The 15,409-nt window shown below is 51.6% G+C and overlaps 4 protein-coding genes across 12 annotated transcripts in view; 2 read left to right on the forward strand and 2 right to left on the reverse strand.

Annotated features, from left to right (window-relative positions):
* The window catches only part of PCP4L1 (Purkinje cell protein 4 like 1), a 39,328-nt gene extending 38,964 nt beyond the window's left edge, over positions 1 to 364 (reverse strand). The window contains exon 1 of one of the 2 annotated variants that reach the window (XM_006048467.4): positions 46 to 364. In XM_006048467.4, coding sequence (XP_006048529.1) covers positions 46 to 102 — 57 coding nt within the window. In that variant the 5' untranslated portion in view covers positions 103 to 364. The remainder of the gene's footprint in view (positions 1 to 45) is intronic. The other variant, XM_006048468.4, reaches the window with a different exon arrangement.
* Positions 277 to 5,317, forward strand: NR1I3 (nuclear receptor subfamily 1 group I member 3). Of its 2 annotated transcripts, none has more exons than XM_044944116.1 (9): positions 277 to 419; positions 717 to 856; positions 1,393 to 1,523; positions 2,664 to 2,833; positions 3,264 to 3,403; positions 3,627 to 3,772; positions 3,868 to 3,984; positions 4,167 to 4,272; positions 5,049 to 5,317. In XM_044944116.1, exons 1-9 carry the CDS (start codon positions 279 to 281, stop codon positions 5,176 to 5,178), a joined length of 1,221 nt encoding a protein of 406 aa, XP_044800051.1. In that variant the 5' UTR covers positions 277 to 278; the 3' UTR covers positions 5,179 to 5,317. The 2 variants fall into 2 exon arrangements, with proteins under 2 accessions (XP_044800051.1, XP_044800052.1); XM_044944117.1 differs by lacking the exon at positions 277 to 419 and adding an exon at positions 420 to 561.
* Positions 5,318 to 5,553: 236 nt separating this feature from the next.
* On the reverse strand, positions 5,554 to 8,951 carry TOMM40L (translocase of outer mitochondrial membrane 40 like). Of its 4 annotated transcripts, XM_025287485.2 has the most exons (10): positions 8,819 to 8,951; positions 8,358 to 8,607; positions 8,000 to 8,067; positions 7,609 to 7,701; positions 7,226 to 7,327; positions 6,974 to 7,079; positions 6,662 to 6,784; positions 6,471 to 6,547; positions 6,175 to 6,277; positions 5,554 to 6,037 (listed from the first exon to the last, which is right to left on the reverse strand). In XM_025287485.2, exons 2-10 carry the CDS (start codon positions 8,470 to 8,472, stop codon positions 5,898 to 5,900), a joined length of 927 nt encoding a protein of 308 aa, XP_025143270.1. In that variant the 5' UTR covers positions 8,473 to 8,607; positions 8,819 to 8,951; the 3' UTR covers positions 5,554 to 5,897. The 4 variants fall into 4 exon arrangements, with proteins under 4 accessions (XP_025143270.1, XP_044800054.1, XP_025143271.1 ...); XM_044944119.1 differs by lacking the exon at positions 8,000 to 8,067 and having other exon boundaries at positions 8,358 to 8,507; XM_025287486.2 differs by lacking the exon at positions 8,000 to 8,067.
* A 3,820-nt stretch (positions 8,952 to 12,771) lies between these two features.
* On the forward strand, positions 12,772 to 14,802 carry APOA2 (apolipoprotein A2). Of its 4 annotated transcripts, none has more exons than XM_025287489.2 (4): positions 12,772 to 12,899; positions 13,007 to 13,082; positions 13,342 to 13,474; positions 14,283 to 14,532. In XM_025287489.2, exons 2-4 carry the CDS (start codon positions 13,031 to 13,033, stop codon positions 14,350 to 14,352), a joined length of 255 nt encoding a protein of 84 aa, XP_025143274.1. In that variant the 5' UTR covers positions 12,772 to 12,899; positions 13,007 to 13,030; the 3' UTR covers positions 14,353 to 14,532. The 4 variants fall into 4 exon arrangements, with proteins under 4 accessions (XP_025143274.1, XP_006048533.1, XP_044800056.1 ...); XM_006048471.3 differs by lacking the exon at positions 14,283 to 14,532 and adding an exon at positions 13,843 to 14,077 and having other exon boundaries at positions 12,772 to 12,854; XM_044944121.1 differs by lacking the exon at positions 14,283 to 14,532 and adding an exon at positions 14,650 to 14,802 and having other exon boundaries at positions 12,773 to 12,899.
* The last annotated feature ends 607 nt before the right edge of the window (positions 14,803 to 15,409 follow it).

Consider the following 15,409-nt stretch of genomic DNA (forward strand, 5'->3'; position numbering starts at 1 on the left):
TACATAAGCTCTTAATTAGGCCCCAGTCTCTTTTGAAGAACTCACCTTAGAGGAGCAGTGTACAATTGTTATGCCTATTCTTTTGCTGTGGACACACCACATGTGAAAAAGCTTGTTGTCTCCCGCTCTCCCTTCATCCTCTCAGCTTGTCCAGAATCCAAATACAGAGGAGGCTGCAGATCTACCATGAAACTCGGCAGTCGGGAAAGTCCCTACGGATCTGATAAGGAGCAGTTTCTAACGAGTCACGAGGTTCCCTCCTGCCAGGGTCCCTCCCCATGTGCCAGCAGCCAGCACCATGGGCATGCTGGGAAAACCTCCCACCCAAGTCTTTGCCCTGGGTCCAGAGTCTGTGCCCCATCCTGGTAATCGCTGAGAACAACGGAGGCTACACACAACAGACGTTCCTTGTTTTCCAGGTACTGAGGGCCATAATCCCTAACTCTAAACACTGGCAGCTCCTGAAATCAAGCGGAAAGCAGGTCAGAAGGGGAGTCTGGGGAGAAGAATCCAACACCAGATTCTGTGGCCTGCAGGCTACATGCTGTGTAAGAGGAGCAGGTAGGAAATCTTTCAGTGGGCAGAGATGAAAAGCAATGAAGTGCAGATAGGGCAGGGGGTCAGGCCCAGGGTAGGTTTGGGGAGAGGCTCTGCAGAAGGGGGGTCGAATGTCAAGGGGGGGTCCAGAGCTGACTGCTAACCCCTCCCAAATTCAGGGGCCTGCGACAGCCACCCCAATACCTGAAGCCATGGGCAGTGGGGAAGACGAGCCGAGGAACTGCGCAGTGTGTGGGGACCGGGCTACAGGCTACCACTTCCATGCCCTGACTTGTGAGGGCTGCAAGGGCTTCTTCAGGTGAGAACCTCCTCCTCAACACAAACAACCTCCCAAACTGCCTGCCACACAGCCTTTAAGCCTTGGCACATGCTAGGGCTTGCCTGGCTACAGCACTCTTGCATCTTGGAACCTAACCATCCTGTAGCTAGCATGTGACACGCTGGCAACCTCAACACTGTATAAACTTGTGGCAAAAGGACAAAGGGAGGCAGAGAGTGTGTCCTCTGGACACAGCTCCTGAGTCAAGTGTACTCACTACCTGCAAAGCACCAAACTAGTCCAGTCTATAGAAAGTACAGACTCCTGACTGATTCTGTGCCCCATGGCAACGCTTGAGATGTACTGTGTCCTCCCTACCCCTAGGGACTTCTGGACACAGCTCAGATTAGCCCATGCCCCCATAGATTCAGGATTTTAGTTCCCCAACCAGGGATTGAAGCCGGGCCCTTGGCAGTGAAAGCACCAAGTGCTAACCCCTGGACCACCAGGGAATCCCCACCATAGATTCTTTGAGACCGTATCACTGTAGCCCCTCACAACGTCTGTCTCCACAGGCGAACAGTCAACAAAAGCACCAGTCTCACGTGCCCCTTCGCTGGAAGCTGTGAGGTCAGCAAGGCCCAGAGGCGCCACTGCCCCGCCTGCAGGCTGCAGAAGTGCTTGGATGCTGGCATGAAGAAGGACAGTGAGTTGCCCCCTACCATCCCAAGAATCCATGTGTCCTCCCCTGACTATGCTTTGCCCTTGTTCCCACAGCATTATTCTCCACCTGGAAGACAGAGTAAGCTTTTTGAAACAAGTCAGACAATGTCACTTAAGATCTCCAAGAGCTCCTCATCTCTCTTATGGTCCATGGTCTCACAGTCCCATGTCTGCCATCCACCTCTCAGATTTTACTTCCTACTCTTTCCCCTTGCTCAATCCATCCCAGCCACACTGATGGCAATGCCATTCTTAAACACACCAAAGTACGCTCTCCTGGGGACTTATGTAACTTACATTTGCACTTGCCATTCCCTCTATCTGGAATGCTCTTTTCCTAGGTATTCTTACGGCTTGCTTTTTCTCCTCTATCTCTCAAGTATAGTGCCTGTTACCTAGTAACTACTCAACTCAGTGCCAAGTAATTAGGTTCAGCCCCCAAAAGACAATGTAACTTGTAATAAACTTAAACTAACAGAAACCAGCTTGCCTAAGTACACTCAGCTGAAAACTGGAGAGTCAGTATTCACCAGACCCTTATTTTCTTTGTGACATCACATTACTTTTCATCATGGAGCAGTAGAAAAGAAACTGTAGAAGTAAAAAAATCTTGAATCCAATCTACATCACATAAGTATTTCGTGACCTTGGCCCTGGAACTAGAATGTCAGCCTCTCTCTGTTTCTGAAAAACACGGAAATCACACCTGCCCTCTCTACCCATAGGATTATTTCATTCACTGAGACCTAACCTCAGAAGCTTTGAAATTATAAAGCTATTGCAACATAAGGTGATGTTTTTGGTATCACGAACCCTCCCTCTTCAATATTGCCCCAGAAGCCGAACATCTCCTAATACTTTCCCCACTTTATTGTCCATCCTTCCTTTCCCTCCCACAGTGCTGTTTTCTGCCGCAGTGTCCCATGGGTCGGAGAAAATGTACAGGAATCCTCTACCACCTGGAGCCTCTGGGACTCCAGTCGAGCCCAAGGAAATGTCAGGAACTCTCCTCCCTCCTGTGTCCACTGTGCAGAGTGTCCAAGGGTCCCAAGCCAGGGGCTGGCAGAGAGATGTGCTCTCTGCTGGTCTCAATAGCTTTGTCACATCCCTTCCCCGGACACAGTGATCCTATCGGCAGAAGCCCTGGCATTGCGGCGAGCAAGACAGGCCCAGCGACGGGCACAGCAAGCATCGATGCAGCTGAGTAAGGAGCAGAAAGAGCTAGTCCGGACACTCCTGGGGGCCCACGCTCGCCATGTGGGCACCATGTTTGACCAGTTTGTGCAGTTCAGGGTGAGCATTTATAGGATTCAAGATGAAATAAGACAAAAGGGTGCCCAAGGAGGCTGGCCCAAGGGAGGGGACTGTGTGCCATGCCCTGATAGAGGACAGGACTTCTCCAGAACCCCAGCCGAGGCAGACTTCTCAGCCTGGAATCCTTCCAAGATAAAACTGTTGGGTTAGTCGCTTAGTCATGTCTGACTCTTTGTGACCCCATGGACTGTAGCCCACCAGGCTTCTCTGTCCATGGGATTTCCCAGGCAAGAATATTGGAGTCGGTTGCCATTTCCTCCTCCAGAGAATCTTCCCAACACAGGCATCAAACCTGGGTCTCCCGTACTGCAGGCAGATTCTTTACCGTTTGAGCCATCAGATAAAACTAGAGAAACCTAAAAGAGACCCCTAGGACTGCGGCCTCTCACTCAGGCTCTGATCTCTGCAGCCACCAGCTCATCTGTTCATCCATCACCAGCGCTTGCCCACCCTGGTCCCTGTACTGCCCCTACTCATGCATTTTGCAGATGTCATCACCTTCATGGTACAGCAAATCATCAAGTTCACCAAGGATCTGCCCCTCTTTCGGTATGTGACGCCTCCCCGTGCCTTTCAGGAAGAAATTGCTCCAGTAAATTATAATCCCACTCCATCAAAAAAAAAGTCACTAACCAAACTAACCCATCCCTCAGCCCTTTCAAGTAGCAGATCCTGAATTCTCAGCTTGGCTTTTAAACGTCTCAATAAGAACTGGGGCTTCCTCTCCCTCTCTGAAGTTCAGCCTAACGTGCAGGTCTCCTGCTCCTCACAGGTCCTTGCCCACGGAGGACCAGATCTCCCTTCTCAAGGGAGCAGCTATAGAAATCTGTCATATTGCACTTAACACCACTTTCTGTCTCCAAACACAAAACTTCCTCTGTGGGCCTCTTCGCTACACCATAGAAGATGCAGCACAAGGTGAGATGGTGCTCGGGCAGCAGAGGGCATGCATCCCTTTGGTAGGGTATGTGGCAAGGTGACCCGCAGGCTCCTAAGCCTAGTATCTCCCACAGTGGGGTTCCAGGAAGAGTTTTTGGAGTTCCTCTTTGGCTTCCATAGGACACTGCGCCGACTACAGCTCCAGGAGCCTGAGTATGTGCTCATGGCTGCAATGGCCCTCTTCTCTCCTGGTGAGCATCCCCCAAAGCCCAGAAACTTTCATTCTACCACCTCTGCCCAAACTCCCAGCTCCCTCAATCCATCCATCCAGGCCTTGTAGTCTTCAAACCTGTGAAGTGGGTCTATCCCAGTCTTGGCTCTCCAGGCCACCCACAACCTCCCATCTTATCCTTCCTCACTCCCTATCTTATAGACCGGCCTGGAATAACCTGCAGGGAGGAGATCGATCAGTTGCAAGAGGAGATGGCGCTGACTCTGCAGAACTACATCCAAGGCCAGCAGCCACGACCCCGGGACCGGTAATGGTGGGACTGGGCACTTGGAGGCTGTACCAAAGGAGTTAGGGTGAACTGAACTCAGGATGAGTACTTTTACTGTCCTTTCCTTTGGAAAACCAGGGCCCCTGGGGATCTAGTCCTTCCCTCCCGTTTCACAGAGTTTTGGCATTCAAATTGCTCCTACTGCTGTTTCATCTCACTTTTTCCAGATCTTTTTATTCAGCAGAGATGCAAAGTGGTAGCTCACAGGCTCTGTGTCATAGCATTCCTGAGATTGATGACATCCATCACCTCACCAAGCCAACTTCTCCAGACTAAAGCAACCTTATCAAGAGTCTTGTTCACTCTCTTGGCCCTTCCCCTCCTCTCCATTGGTCCAATTCCTTTAATTTTTCGTTCCCCTTGAAGTTATGGTCATTCAGTTTCATGGCGAAAGCCAGTCCCTGGTTCCACAGTCCATGAGCTAACCAGGCTCTGGGGCACATTCCACTTCTATTTTGCTTATTTCTCAATGTGCCAGTTTGATCAGAAGAGGGTTATAATACCATAGAACACACCCACCTTCTAGAATCTGCTCTACAAGGCCAGATCCACACAGCTGAAGATCTGTCACTTGGCCCTTTGGGCTCTGGGTTCAAGACAAACAGCATGGTGAGAGAAGTCAGTGTCACACAGAGGCCCCTTTGGAACTTGGTGTTCAGACCTAGCTTCACTGAGAGGCAATTCAGGGGGTCAGGGCCTCAGGACAAGACTCTTAGCTGCCTTATTTCTCTCCTCTTTCCCTGGTGACCACAAAGGTTTCTATATGCGAAGCTGCTGGGCCTGTTGGCTGATCTCCGAAGCATTCACGATGCATTTTGGTACCAAATCCAGAACATCCAGGGACTGTCCACCATGATGCCACTGCTCCAGGAGATCTGCAGCTGAGGCCCAATCTACCTCCTTCCCCAGCCCCACCTGGACACGTTGGACTGGAAAGGGGAGAATCCTGGGGCCAGAGGTTGGAGACAGTAAACAGGGAGCCCATTGGTTGCAGAGAAAGATTAAAGCAGTAACTGCGTCTTCATGCAGTAATAGGGAGAGTGAGGGGTGGCTGTGGGGACAAAGTTGTTTTCTGGAAGCACAGAAGATGCGGAAGGAGGAAGCCTCAGGGCTAAGAGGTAAAGAAGCTCCTTCCGGGAACAGGTGGGCCCCACTTTCTGAGGTCAAAGATTGAGCCCTTCAGCCCTTCTTTTCCCAGTTTGGGAAACTCTGGGATGGAACACAGGATGGGGAGTGAATCCCATGCAGATTTTTCTGCTCTGAAGAGAAAGAGGCTAGGAGCTTTAATCCACAGAGAAATAAAGGAGGTGGGAGTGAGGAGAGAAAATTCAGCCAGACATACCCCTTAATTCCTCTCCCCTAGTCCAGAGCCATAAGAGCATGGGAAGATGATACTGGACTGATGGCAGAGGTGGGAGACTCAAACCACTGCCTCAGCAGCTGCCCCTGTGGCAGCTCCAGTTCTGAGGAGGTTGTGGTCCTGTCCCCACTCTGCTCTTGGGACCCAGAGGTCACCCAGCAAGGTGGGCTCTGGAGAGGGCTCTGGCCCCAGGACACCTGACTCAGAGGCTCCAGCTGTTGTGTGGGCTGGCTCTGGGATGACCTCAGCCCACAGTGATGCTAAAGCCACAGTGGAATCTGTTGCGCCAGTGATTAAGGAAGGCTCCGAGGGCGAGGGTGACAGGCAGGGGGGGCATCTTCTTCTCCAGCACAGCACCCACACACCAGTTACTATCCACCAAGCCTGTTGGGGAAGAGAATACACACTATGCTATCTAACAGGGCTTGGAGAAAGGGGTCAGCGGATTCAAGGTAGCACTTCCCTCCCACTGCCCACCCCAATCCCTCAGCACCTCAGAATGTCGTCTGAACAGTTCTCACCTCTAAATACCATGTTGGCCTGGGGCAGAGTCAGGTGGTAACCAAAGGAGAAGGTCGTGTCTTGGAGCCTTGTGTTTGCTTCAAACTCCACTCCAACCTGAACCTGAGAATGGTGGGCGAGGATGGGAGACGGATCTGTCTCAGTGAAGACAAGAGGAGTCCTGACAGGGGACCGGCAGAATGAAGGCACGCGTGAAATGTGTACGTAGTGTGGGCAGGAAAATCAGCAGGTCAGCAGCGCCTGCGGGGGTCCGCAGGGGCCTGCTGGGGGAAGGGTGTGGGGTCAGTAGACTCACCTGTTCATTCGCCCTGTGGTAATAACTTGCATGGGCCCCACCTGATCCCACATTCAACGTAGCTACCCAGTGTACAGCTGTGAAAACCAAAGTACAAGAGACAAAGAGCGTTACCGCAGTAGAACACAGGCCAGCATCTCCAGCCAAAGCCAGAATTGCCCTCCCCCTCACTATTCTTCCTCACCCCATACCCGAGTACTTCCCAGCCAGTGTCAGGATGGCCCCCTCTTCGCCCGGCCGCCGGTGATAAACTAGCTCTCCTCCCAGCACCAGTCGATGAGTGAGGCTCTGCAGGAAGTGAGCGACCACGATCACTGCAGGGGAGTGGGGAGACCCGGAGTCAGTCATAGAGATAGGCCTGCTCTCTCATTCCCAATGGCTCCCGCCCCAGCCTGCCCCCAAAGTTTTTTCTCTAATCCCTGAACTGTACAGACATGCAGAGGCATAGTCAACATGGGCAGGTGGGTGGCCAAGACCAAAAGAACCCTGCACCCATTCCTCACCTGATTCCCCAATGAGGTCCGGATTTCCTAGGGTTAGAGTGGCTGTGTAGTCATCTCCCCGATACTCGCCATCGAACTGCCAGGTCAGGAACTTGGCCTGCTGCGTCTAGATAGGGAGGACAAGAAGTAAAAGCTCCTGCTCTCCTTACAATCACTGCTGCCTCTACTGCTGTCCCTCAGCCACCAGGGCAGAACACTCGAGGAGGAGAAAGAGGAAACGCCTCAGTGGATGAAGGCGGGAACCCCGGTCACCTGAAAGACAGCCTTGGCTCGGAGCCGCTCCGCCAAGAGGAGCAGGACCTGGGCGTTGAGGCTGCCACCGCTGTCCATATCTCCCACCACAGTGGGGAACACCTGTTGAAGAGTGTCCACAGTCAGTAACACGGAGCAGAGGGGCACCCCTCGGCCCCAGTCCAAACGTAGGATTTCTTTAACAGTACACAGCACCCCCTAGTGGAATCACAAAGACAAACTCTCAACCCATCACACAGGTTTCCCCACCTTCTCCCATTCAGAAGAAACGCAGAGGACATACCCTGCCCATTCTTCCCCATAACAAACACATTTCCTCCTCCTCTACACCTGAGTCCCAACTGGCCTTTGGGGGAGATAACCCAGGTCAGTGGAGCCCTCACCTCAGTGGGACTAAGTTGCCAGTCCCCTGCATAGGCCGCATGAAGATGATAGCCTGGCAAACCCAGAGCACTCATGTGCACAGTGTGAGCCACCTGAGGAAAGAGAAATCCATGGAGAAGACGGCATTCCTGCTCCATTTCAATCCCCCATCCTACCCTCCATCTATTCCCCATCCGGCAGGTCTTTTAAGAAACCCAAACATTCCAACTTATACAGAGGGTCTCCAGATTAAAAGCAACAAGTCCCACAGGCAAAGGAAGTCAAAAGGGCCCCATATCCCTCCTCTTTTGTCCCATATAGCCTGGCTAAGGGGGGAGCACGAAAGGAAAGGAAAAGATCCAGGGACAGGCAGGGAGGAATAGTAAGGAGGGGCCAGAGAAGTGGGGGCACCTGGAAATGGCTGCTCAGAACCTTGTTGACAACGAGCTTCACTCCCTCCATCTGTGCTGGGAATACATCTGAAGGGAGGGGAGGGGGAAGGGAAGGAATAAGCAGACAAGGAACCCTACCCCCACGAAGTCGTCTCCCCTTTCAATCCCACTGAAGTGCTTTGGAGGACTGACCTCCTCTCAAGTCCTGCAACAGGAAATGCTCCACTCCATGGGGGCGCCTGATCCTCCCTGAGGCTGCATGCCCCAGCTGTGATCTCCCCTTTTCTGCTCCCATCGCTGGACACCCAGCACTCAAGACCCCGCCCTTCTCTGCCCCTTCAACTTGAGACACTCAAACGCCTTGGGTGTCTTCTCACCTTTGCATAGCCGGTGCAGCTCATCAAAGCTCCCAGGGTTGGGGAGAGGTTCCTCTCGACGGGGGCTCCGGCGGGGCAAAGCCCCCATAGGTGCCAGGCCCAGTGTGTTCCCCATTTCAGTAGAGAGGTCAGGGAGGGGCCGGGGTTCGCCTGGGAAAGGACGCTGTTGCTCCCTCTACCCTCCACGGGCCCCACCCCCCATTATCCGACTCCCCAGTCCCAGAAACTTCCACATAGTCCGACGCTAGACCTGGAACAGGAAAAATAGGGGGAGAGGGCACCGGTGGGGAACTTGAACCCCAGGCACACTCCCCTTTCATCTTTAATCCCGCTGCCACCCTTGTGACCTCCCCCACTCTCTAATCCTAGTCTCCACTACAGAATTTACCCAGCTTCCTAGTCTTTCTACTCTTCATTCCTAGGCCACATGGCGAGGCTTGCAATGAGGCAATAACCCTTACCTTCTCAGACCATCATGCTGCCCCTTTCCCCCAGGCACACCCCGGTCATCTTGATGGGGGCAGCCATCTTGAGTGATGGCAGAACTGCGGCTTCACGCTGCACCCCCAGCGTGGTCATGGACGCCATCTTGGAACCGGGCGAAAAAAAAGATTTCAGAGACCCAACCCTCCTTAATTGGGCTCCGCCCAATGGATTTAAAAAAAAAAAAAAAAAAAAGGAAAAGGCTGCTTGGCTGCAGAGCATTGGCCAATAGGAGAGGAAAACGCAAAGGAGTGGCCGACCTTACGTCCAGAGAGCTCAACTCCGGCACTGCAGGGACAGGCGGTACTTGATTGGTTAGGTCCTTGCTGCTGCTGCTAAGTTGCTTCAGTCGTGTCCGACTCTGTGCGACCCCATAGACGGCAGCCCACCAGGCTCCCCTGTCCCTGGGATTCTCCAGGCAATCTACTCAAATAGATGGCGTTAGATTGCCCTGCCTCTCCAAGGTCGGGAAAAACCTTTTAGCTAACAAGACGCTAGAGGGAGCATCCTGGGGCCTGAGTCACTGAAGTTCCCTCCACTGTGTAGCCTGGAGACATATAGCCTGTGAAAGGTGGCCCAGGGAAGACGGACTACTTCTTTCGAACACTGATTCATATCTCACCTAGGGGCCCCGCCCCAACCCAGACCCATACGAACCCCTGGGGACTCCTCTTCGCAGTCCTTCACGGTACACCAGTTCAGTTCAGTTCAGTCGCTCAGTCGTGTCTGACTCTTTGCAACCCCATGAATCGCAGCATGCCAGGCCTCCCTGTCCATCACCAACTCCCGGAGTTCACTCAGACTCACGTCCATCGAGTCAGTGATGCCATCCAGCCATCTCATCCTCTGTCGTCCCCTTCTCCTCTTGCCCCCAATCCCTCCCAGCATCAGAGTCTTTTCCAATGAGTCAACTCTTCGCATGAGGTGGCCAAAGTACTGGAGTTTCAGCTTCAGCATCATTCTCTCCAAAGAAATCCCAGGGCTGATCTCCTTCAGTATGGACTGGTAGGATCTCCTTGTAGTCCAAGGGACTCGCAAGAGTCTTCTCCAACGCCACAATTCAAAAGCATCAATTCTTCGGCGCTCAGCCTTCTTCACAGTCCAACTCTCACATCCATACATGACCACAGGAAAAACCATAGCCTTGACTAGATGGACCTTTGTTGGCAAAGTAATGTCTCTGCTTTTGAATATGCTATCTAGGTTGGTCATAACTTTCGTTCCAAGGAGTAAGCGTCTTTTAATTTCATGGCTGCAGTCACCATCTGCAGTGATACACCCTCAAATGAATTCCACTCATAGGTACAGCTCTCCGTAGGAAAAGGGACCCACTGCCGGGAGCCGGCATATTGCATATTGAGTGCATATTGCATATTGAGTGCAGCACTTTCCACAGCATCATCTTTCAGGATCTGGAATAGCTCAACTGGAATTCTATCACTGCCGGGAGCCAGCGTGAGGAACTCCGCCCATGACAAAGTCATGAGGAAGGAGGCTCGGCATACGCAAAGGCGGGATCGAGCCTCAGGAGTCCCCCTGGAAATTCTCGAGCATCTACCCCCAAACCAGAGTCTGCCTACTTTCTGCTTTGTGCTTTCACCTACACCTCTGACTTTACGTGGGCTGTCCCCCACTACCTCTCTCTGAAAAAAGAGTTAGCTTACAGCTCCAGTTAATAATTCCTGGGTGTGACAGTGTTTCAACCTACAAACTCCTTTGGAAATCCTCTAGCCTGCCTGAATAGGTTTTTCCGGCCACATGTGATTGTTCAGAGCCTCCCAACTGTGAGAGGCAGAAGATGTTCTAAACTGTCTAAACACAGATTCTTTTGAGTAGTTAAAAGATTGATTAGAAATTGTATTGGTGAAGGGTTTTTCACTTATTGAGCCAATGTTTGCTGCTAAGTCTCCATACTCCTTACCTACTGTGTCCTTGGAAGTGTATTGATTGATATAATGGGTATATAGAAATGTAAAATGCTTTTTTGTCCAATGCTTTTTTGGAGGCTGGTGCCTGACTTTGGAATAATCACCTTTAGAGAAAAATAAGTTTCTTAAAATGTTAACAGGCCTCCGGGCCAGAAGATGATGTCAATCACCTGAACTTTTGCATATGATAAGTTTGAAAGCCTGGCTTCGATTAGGACCAGGAACTGCTGTCCTTGCATGACTCTACCCCTTCCCCCATTATCCTCTATGCACAACTTAAGGTATAAAAACTACTTTGGAAAATAAAGTGCGGGCCTTGTTCACTGAAACTTGGTCTCCCCATGTCGCTCTCTCTCTCAAATTCTGGCTGAGTCTCCATCTGGAGCACGGAACCTGCCATGCTTGCTAATTATGCCTGGGCTTCTAAGATCCCACCGGGGAGGCCTCAGAGTCTCCTCTCCTTCGGGAGAATGGAAGAACGCCTGCGGCCTACGTAAGTGGTGCAAACTTCTTGTCTTGAAGTTTTATTGGTCTCCCGCATAAACCAAGCTACTCAGCCTCTTTTCTCCACTGAATTTTCCTACTGAGCTATCCTCATTCTATTACTCTTTATATCCTTAATTAACGTTTAATTAAGCAGTTGTTTCCTGACCCTCGCCTACGCCGTCTCTCCTTTGAATACCCTGGATCAGCTGGGGCTGGACCCCGGCAACCCACCCTCCCTCCTGGAGGTCCAAACCTTTTAAAGTTCACCCAAGAGTCCTCTCTGTAGAAAGGGAATGGGTGTGAGAGCTTGGGGTAGAGGAGCAGGGGCTGCAACCTGAGTTCCAGCAGAAGTAGTCCCTGAAACACCTGACCTCTGAAGTTGATTCTTCCTTCCCTGGTTCCCTAGGAAAGAAAGTGAAAAGATTCCCTAGGCAGAGTTGGCAAATCAAATTGAGAAATATAGGCTCCTGCCCTCAAATGCGCTCCACTCCAAAGCCAGAGACAAATCAATGGAGCTCCCTTTCAAGCACTAAGTGCTCCACAGGGGAATAGTTGAAGATAGAATAAAATTTCTTAGGCTCTAGTCGCCTCCCCTACTAGTGCTCACATCACCACTCCCATCTCTCAGGAAGAGGTCAAAGGATGAAAGATACAAGTACTTGTGATCTCTATTTAGCTGATTTCACCCAAAGGCCTTGGGCCTGGGAAATGCATCTCTGTCCTCCCTCACAATCAGGACAGGGCCAAGGGCCAGGACCTTGGTTGGAGGGATGTTATGGCCCCTGCTGACTTGTATTGGCTGACCACTGCCTGGACTTGATAAAGCGGATCGAATGCCCAGAGACCTTCAACCTTTATCCTGCCAGAGCACGCCAATGATGGGGGTGTGGGGTGGGGGGAGGGGGTGTGGGGTGGGCAGCAGCTGCTTTCTGAATTTGTTTTACTGGGGGAGGGCTGTGCTTGCTGATCTGCACTCAGGAAGGTCATTCTGGTTCTAGTGTTTTCTCCCCCATCTCATTCATTACACATTAACTCAAAAGAGTACAGAGTCGATCACACCTGGCCTCTGGCCCTAATCCTTATTCTCCTAACCTGCATTCCCCTCACCCCTGTCCCTGATTTTATCGCCTTTTTTCTGTCCCCCAATACCTCTCTGCCAAGTTTCAGTGAATGGGGGTAGGGTTGGGAGATGAAATTTACCCATAATGGTACAAAGATACCAAGGGCTGAGGTCGTTAGGTCTGATACATCAAAGTTTTCCAGGAAAAAAGAGAAGAAAACCCTAGAAATCCTGCTTACTGAAAGATTCAGATCCAAGGACTACTGGTCCCAGGCCCCAAAGGAATGAATCTTGAATAGGACTAAAATGTATGCCCTTGGCATCCATTAAGGCCCTGCCTCTGACCCCATCACCAGGCATCTCCTATATGCTGGCCTCTCCTACCCCCACTTCTCTCACTTGTTTACTCCAGCATAGTTCCTGCCCCACTGGACTCCTCCAAAGTCCTTATCACCTGACGGGGTGGAGTGGGGAAGCACAGAGATATATAGCCCCTTCCTCCTCAGCCAGGCCAGACACAGACACAGCATCCCTGACCAGGTACAGTAAGAGATTAAGAGACGAGGGCGCGTCTACAGACTTCAGGTAGAACAAGGGAGCCGGGTTGGAGGGGACGTGTAGGGAGCGGGCCGTGGGGGAAGGGGGAAGCCCACGCAGCGTCAGTGACCTCCCCTGCCCCCAACTGTTCGCAGGCCACTTTCCCTGCCGTTAACACCATGAAGCTGCTTGCATTGACTGTGCTGCTCCTGACCATCTGTGGCCTTGAAGGTGGGTGTGAGCTGAAGAGGGGTCCCAGGGAGGAGAAGGTGCCCCGCTGTCTGTGCTGCTATGCCCAGGTCTGGCAACCAGAGAGCTGAAGAGGAAAATCATCCCCTCTCTAAAGCCCAGAAAACCCATCCAAAGACCTGGAGGTGGATACCTGTTCAGGGAGAGGGCTGAGAGCTGAGGCTGAATCCTGGCAGAGATGTGGGACTCGTTGTTGGGGACTCAACTGAGAGAGCGTGTGTGTGTTTCTGTGTATGTACAGGGGCTCTGGTTCGGAGACAGGCCGAGGAGCCGAATCTGCAGAGCCTGGTCTCTCAGTACTTCCAGACTGTGGCCGACTATGGCAAGGACCTTGTGGAGAAGGCCAAGGGCTCAGAGCTTCAAACCCAAGCCAAGTAAGTCTCAGCAAAGGGAGTTCGGGGACCAGGGGGCTGTGGAGAGCAAGAGGGGAAGTTGGGAGATCCCACAGAGCACTGAGCTCAGGGGTGGGGGGCTAGGGAGGATGAGGTTTAATTGTAGAGGAAATGCCATTATCATCCTACACATCCCTCAGACCTCTTCAACAGGGAGGGGCAGCAGAAACTGGGCTTCGAATTTCTCTCTCTATGGTCTGTTCCTCTGCCCGGTTGACAGCTTGTCTCCCCTCCTGTCTGTCTGCCGGGACAGACCAGGCACTAGGGTTTGGGGCCTCGGATCTCACCTCCCACCACAAGAAGACCAGTACCCGTCCCTCGCCCTCACTTCTAACCCCTCACGTTGCCAGGGCCTACTTTGAGAAGACGCAGGAGGAACTGACGCCCTTCTTCAAGAAGGCTGGGACTGACCTGCTTAACTTCTTGAGCAGTTTTATAGACCCCAAAAAGCAGCCTGCCACCCGCTGAGGTGTGCAGACACGGGCCTCCCACCCCTCGCTCGCCCCTGGCACACCCGCTGGCCAGGCCTGAGGTGCCTCTCCCTGCCCACTCCTTGTTTTCTACAATAAACTTTGCAGGAGTTAAGTTGTAAGCCTGCTCTGTTTGGGGAACCAGGAGAAATAAGGGTCGTGGGGGAAGAGTAGGACTAAGAACAAAGAGAAATCTGCTTCTAACAAGAAAGGGATTTTGGTGTGAAGGGGTGGAGAAAGGGTTGACGAGACCAGTGATGGAAATGACAGGGTGGGAGGTGCTGGTGACTCTTCTCCAAACACAAGGAATCTTTTCACAGGCCTGGGAACGGCATAGAGACTTGGCCTTGGACATGGTACCTTGAAAGGCACGAAAGATTCATTATCTGAATCCCTAGACTCCTAGAGGTCATGGGAAATGAAAGCACCCCTCAGAATTTCCTCTACCACACTATGAAGAGGAGAAAGCTTCCCCAAATGAGCCCAGAGGTGTCACCCAAGGCCCCTCCCCTCCATTCTGAGCCAGGGGACACTGTGCTTCTCCCCTGAAAAGAAAAGAAAGTGAAAGTCCCTCAGTCGTGTGCAACTCTTTAATTCTCCAGGCCAGAATACTGGAGTGGGTAGCCATTTTCTTCTCCAGGGGATCTTCTCTACTCAGGGATTGAACCAAGTTCTTCTGCATTGCAGGCAGAGTCTTTACCAGCTGAGCCACCGGAGAAGCTTTCCCTGGAGGTGCTCTAATCCTTCCATTTAAAACCTCTCACTTAGACCCCTGTCTGCAGAACACTCATTCCAAGTATCTCCCCCACTATTGAAAGTGAAAGTGTCAGTCACTCAGTCATGTTCAACTGTTTGTGACCCCATGGACTGTAGCCCACCAGGCTCCTCTGTTCATGGGGTTCTCCAGGCAAGAATACTGGAGTGGGTAGCCTTTCCCTTCTCCAAACCCAGATCTCTTGCACTGCAGATTCTTTACTGTCTGAGCCACCAGGAAAGCCCCTCCCTTACCATTATCTGGGTGCTGTTCATAGAACTGGCCTAAATTCTCGTGGCTATCTTAGAGCCTAGAACTAGCAGACGTGATAGCCAGTTAAAGGCCTGCCAGTTCTCCAACTTGGTGGACATGTAGGACTTGAGAAATTCTGGTAGCTGTAATAACCTGGCTTAAATCAAAATGGAATGTAAGCCAGGCTGGATTGATGCAGGAGATTCACAATCCCCAAATGGGAAAATGGGCATTTCCAATAAAAGTTTGTTTATACTTTAAAATATTTACTTCCCTACCCTAACTCATTCTTCATATCCCACTGAAACCACCTTTCCCAAGACATCAGAAATGGCTCCAGTTTCTTCTGTATACTTTTTAAGACTTTTATTTTATATTGGAGTATAATTGATTAACAATGTGGTGTTTCAAGCACATAGCAGGGTAATTGTGTTATACATA

This window comes from Bubalus bubalis, chromosome 6 (assembly GCF_019923935.1).
Source record: "Bubalus bubalis isolate 160015118507 breed Murrah chromosome 6, NDDB_SH_1, whole genome shotgun sequence".
Lineage (NCBI taxonomy): Eukaryota > Metazoa > Chordata > Mammalia > Artiodactyla > Bovidae > Bubalus > Bubalus bubalis.

Excerpts from the sequence above, each read along its gene's own strand:
- NR1I3 (XM_044944116.1), top strand. The coding sequence starts at position 279 with ATGTGCCAGCAGCCAGCACCATGGGCATGCTGGGAAAACCTCCCACCC. Across the intron at positions 420-716 it reads AGACGTTCCTTGTTTTCCAG|GGGCCTGCGACAGCCACCCC; the intron begins GTACTGAGGGCC and ends TCCCAAATTCAG. Across the intron at positions 3,773-3,867 it reads CATAGAAGATGCAGCACAAG|TGGGGTTCCAGGAAGAGTTT; the intron begins GTGAGATGGTGC and ends TATCTCCCACAG.
- TOMM40L (XM_025287485.2), bottom strand. The coding sequence starts at position 8,472 with ATGGGGAACACACTGGGCCTGGCACCTATGGGGGCTTTGCCCCGCCGG. Across the intron at positions 7,328-7,608 it reads GGCAACTTAGTCCCACTGAG|GTGTTCCCCACTGTGGTGGG; the intron begins GTGAGGGCTCCA and ends ACTCTTCAACAG. Across the intron at positions 6,278-6,470 it reads ACCACAGGGCGAATGAACAG|GTTCAGGTTGGAGTGGAGTT; the intron begins GTGAGTCTACTG and ends CACCATTCTCAG.
- APOA2 (XM_006048471.3), top strand. The coding sequence starts at position 13,031 with ATGAAGCTGCTTGCATTGACTGTGCTGCTCCTGACCATCTGTGGCCTT. Across the intron at positions 13,083-13,341 it reads GACCATCTGTGGCCTTGAAG|GGGCTCTGGTTCGGAGACAG; the intron begins GTGGGTGTGAGC and ends GTGTATGTACAG. Across the intron at positions 13,475-13,842 it reads GAGCTTCAAACCCAAGCCAA|GGCCTACTTTGAGAAGACGC; the intron begins GTAAGTCTCAGC and ends TCACGTTGCCAG.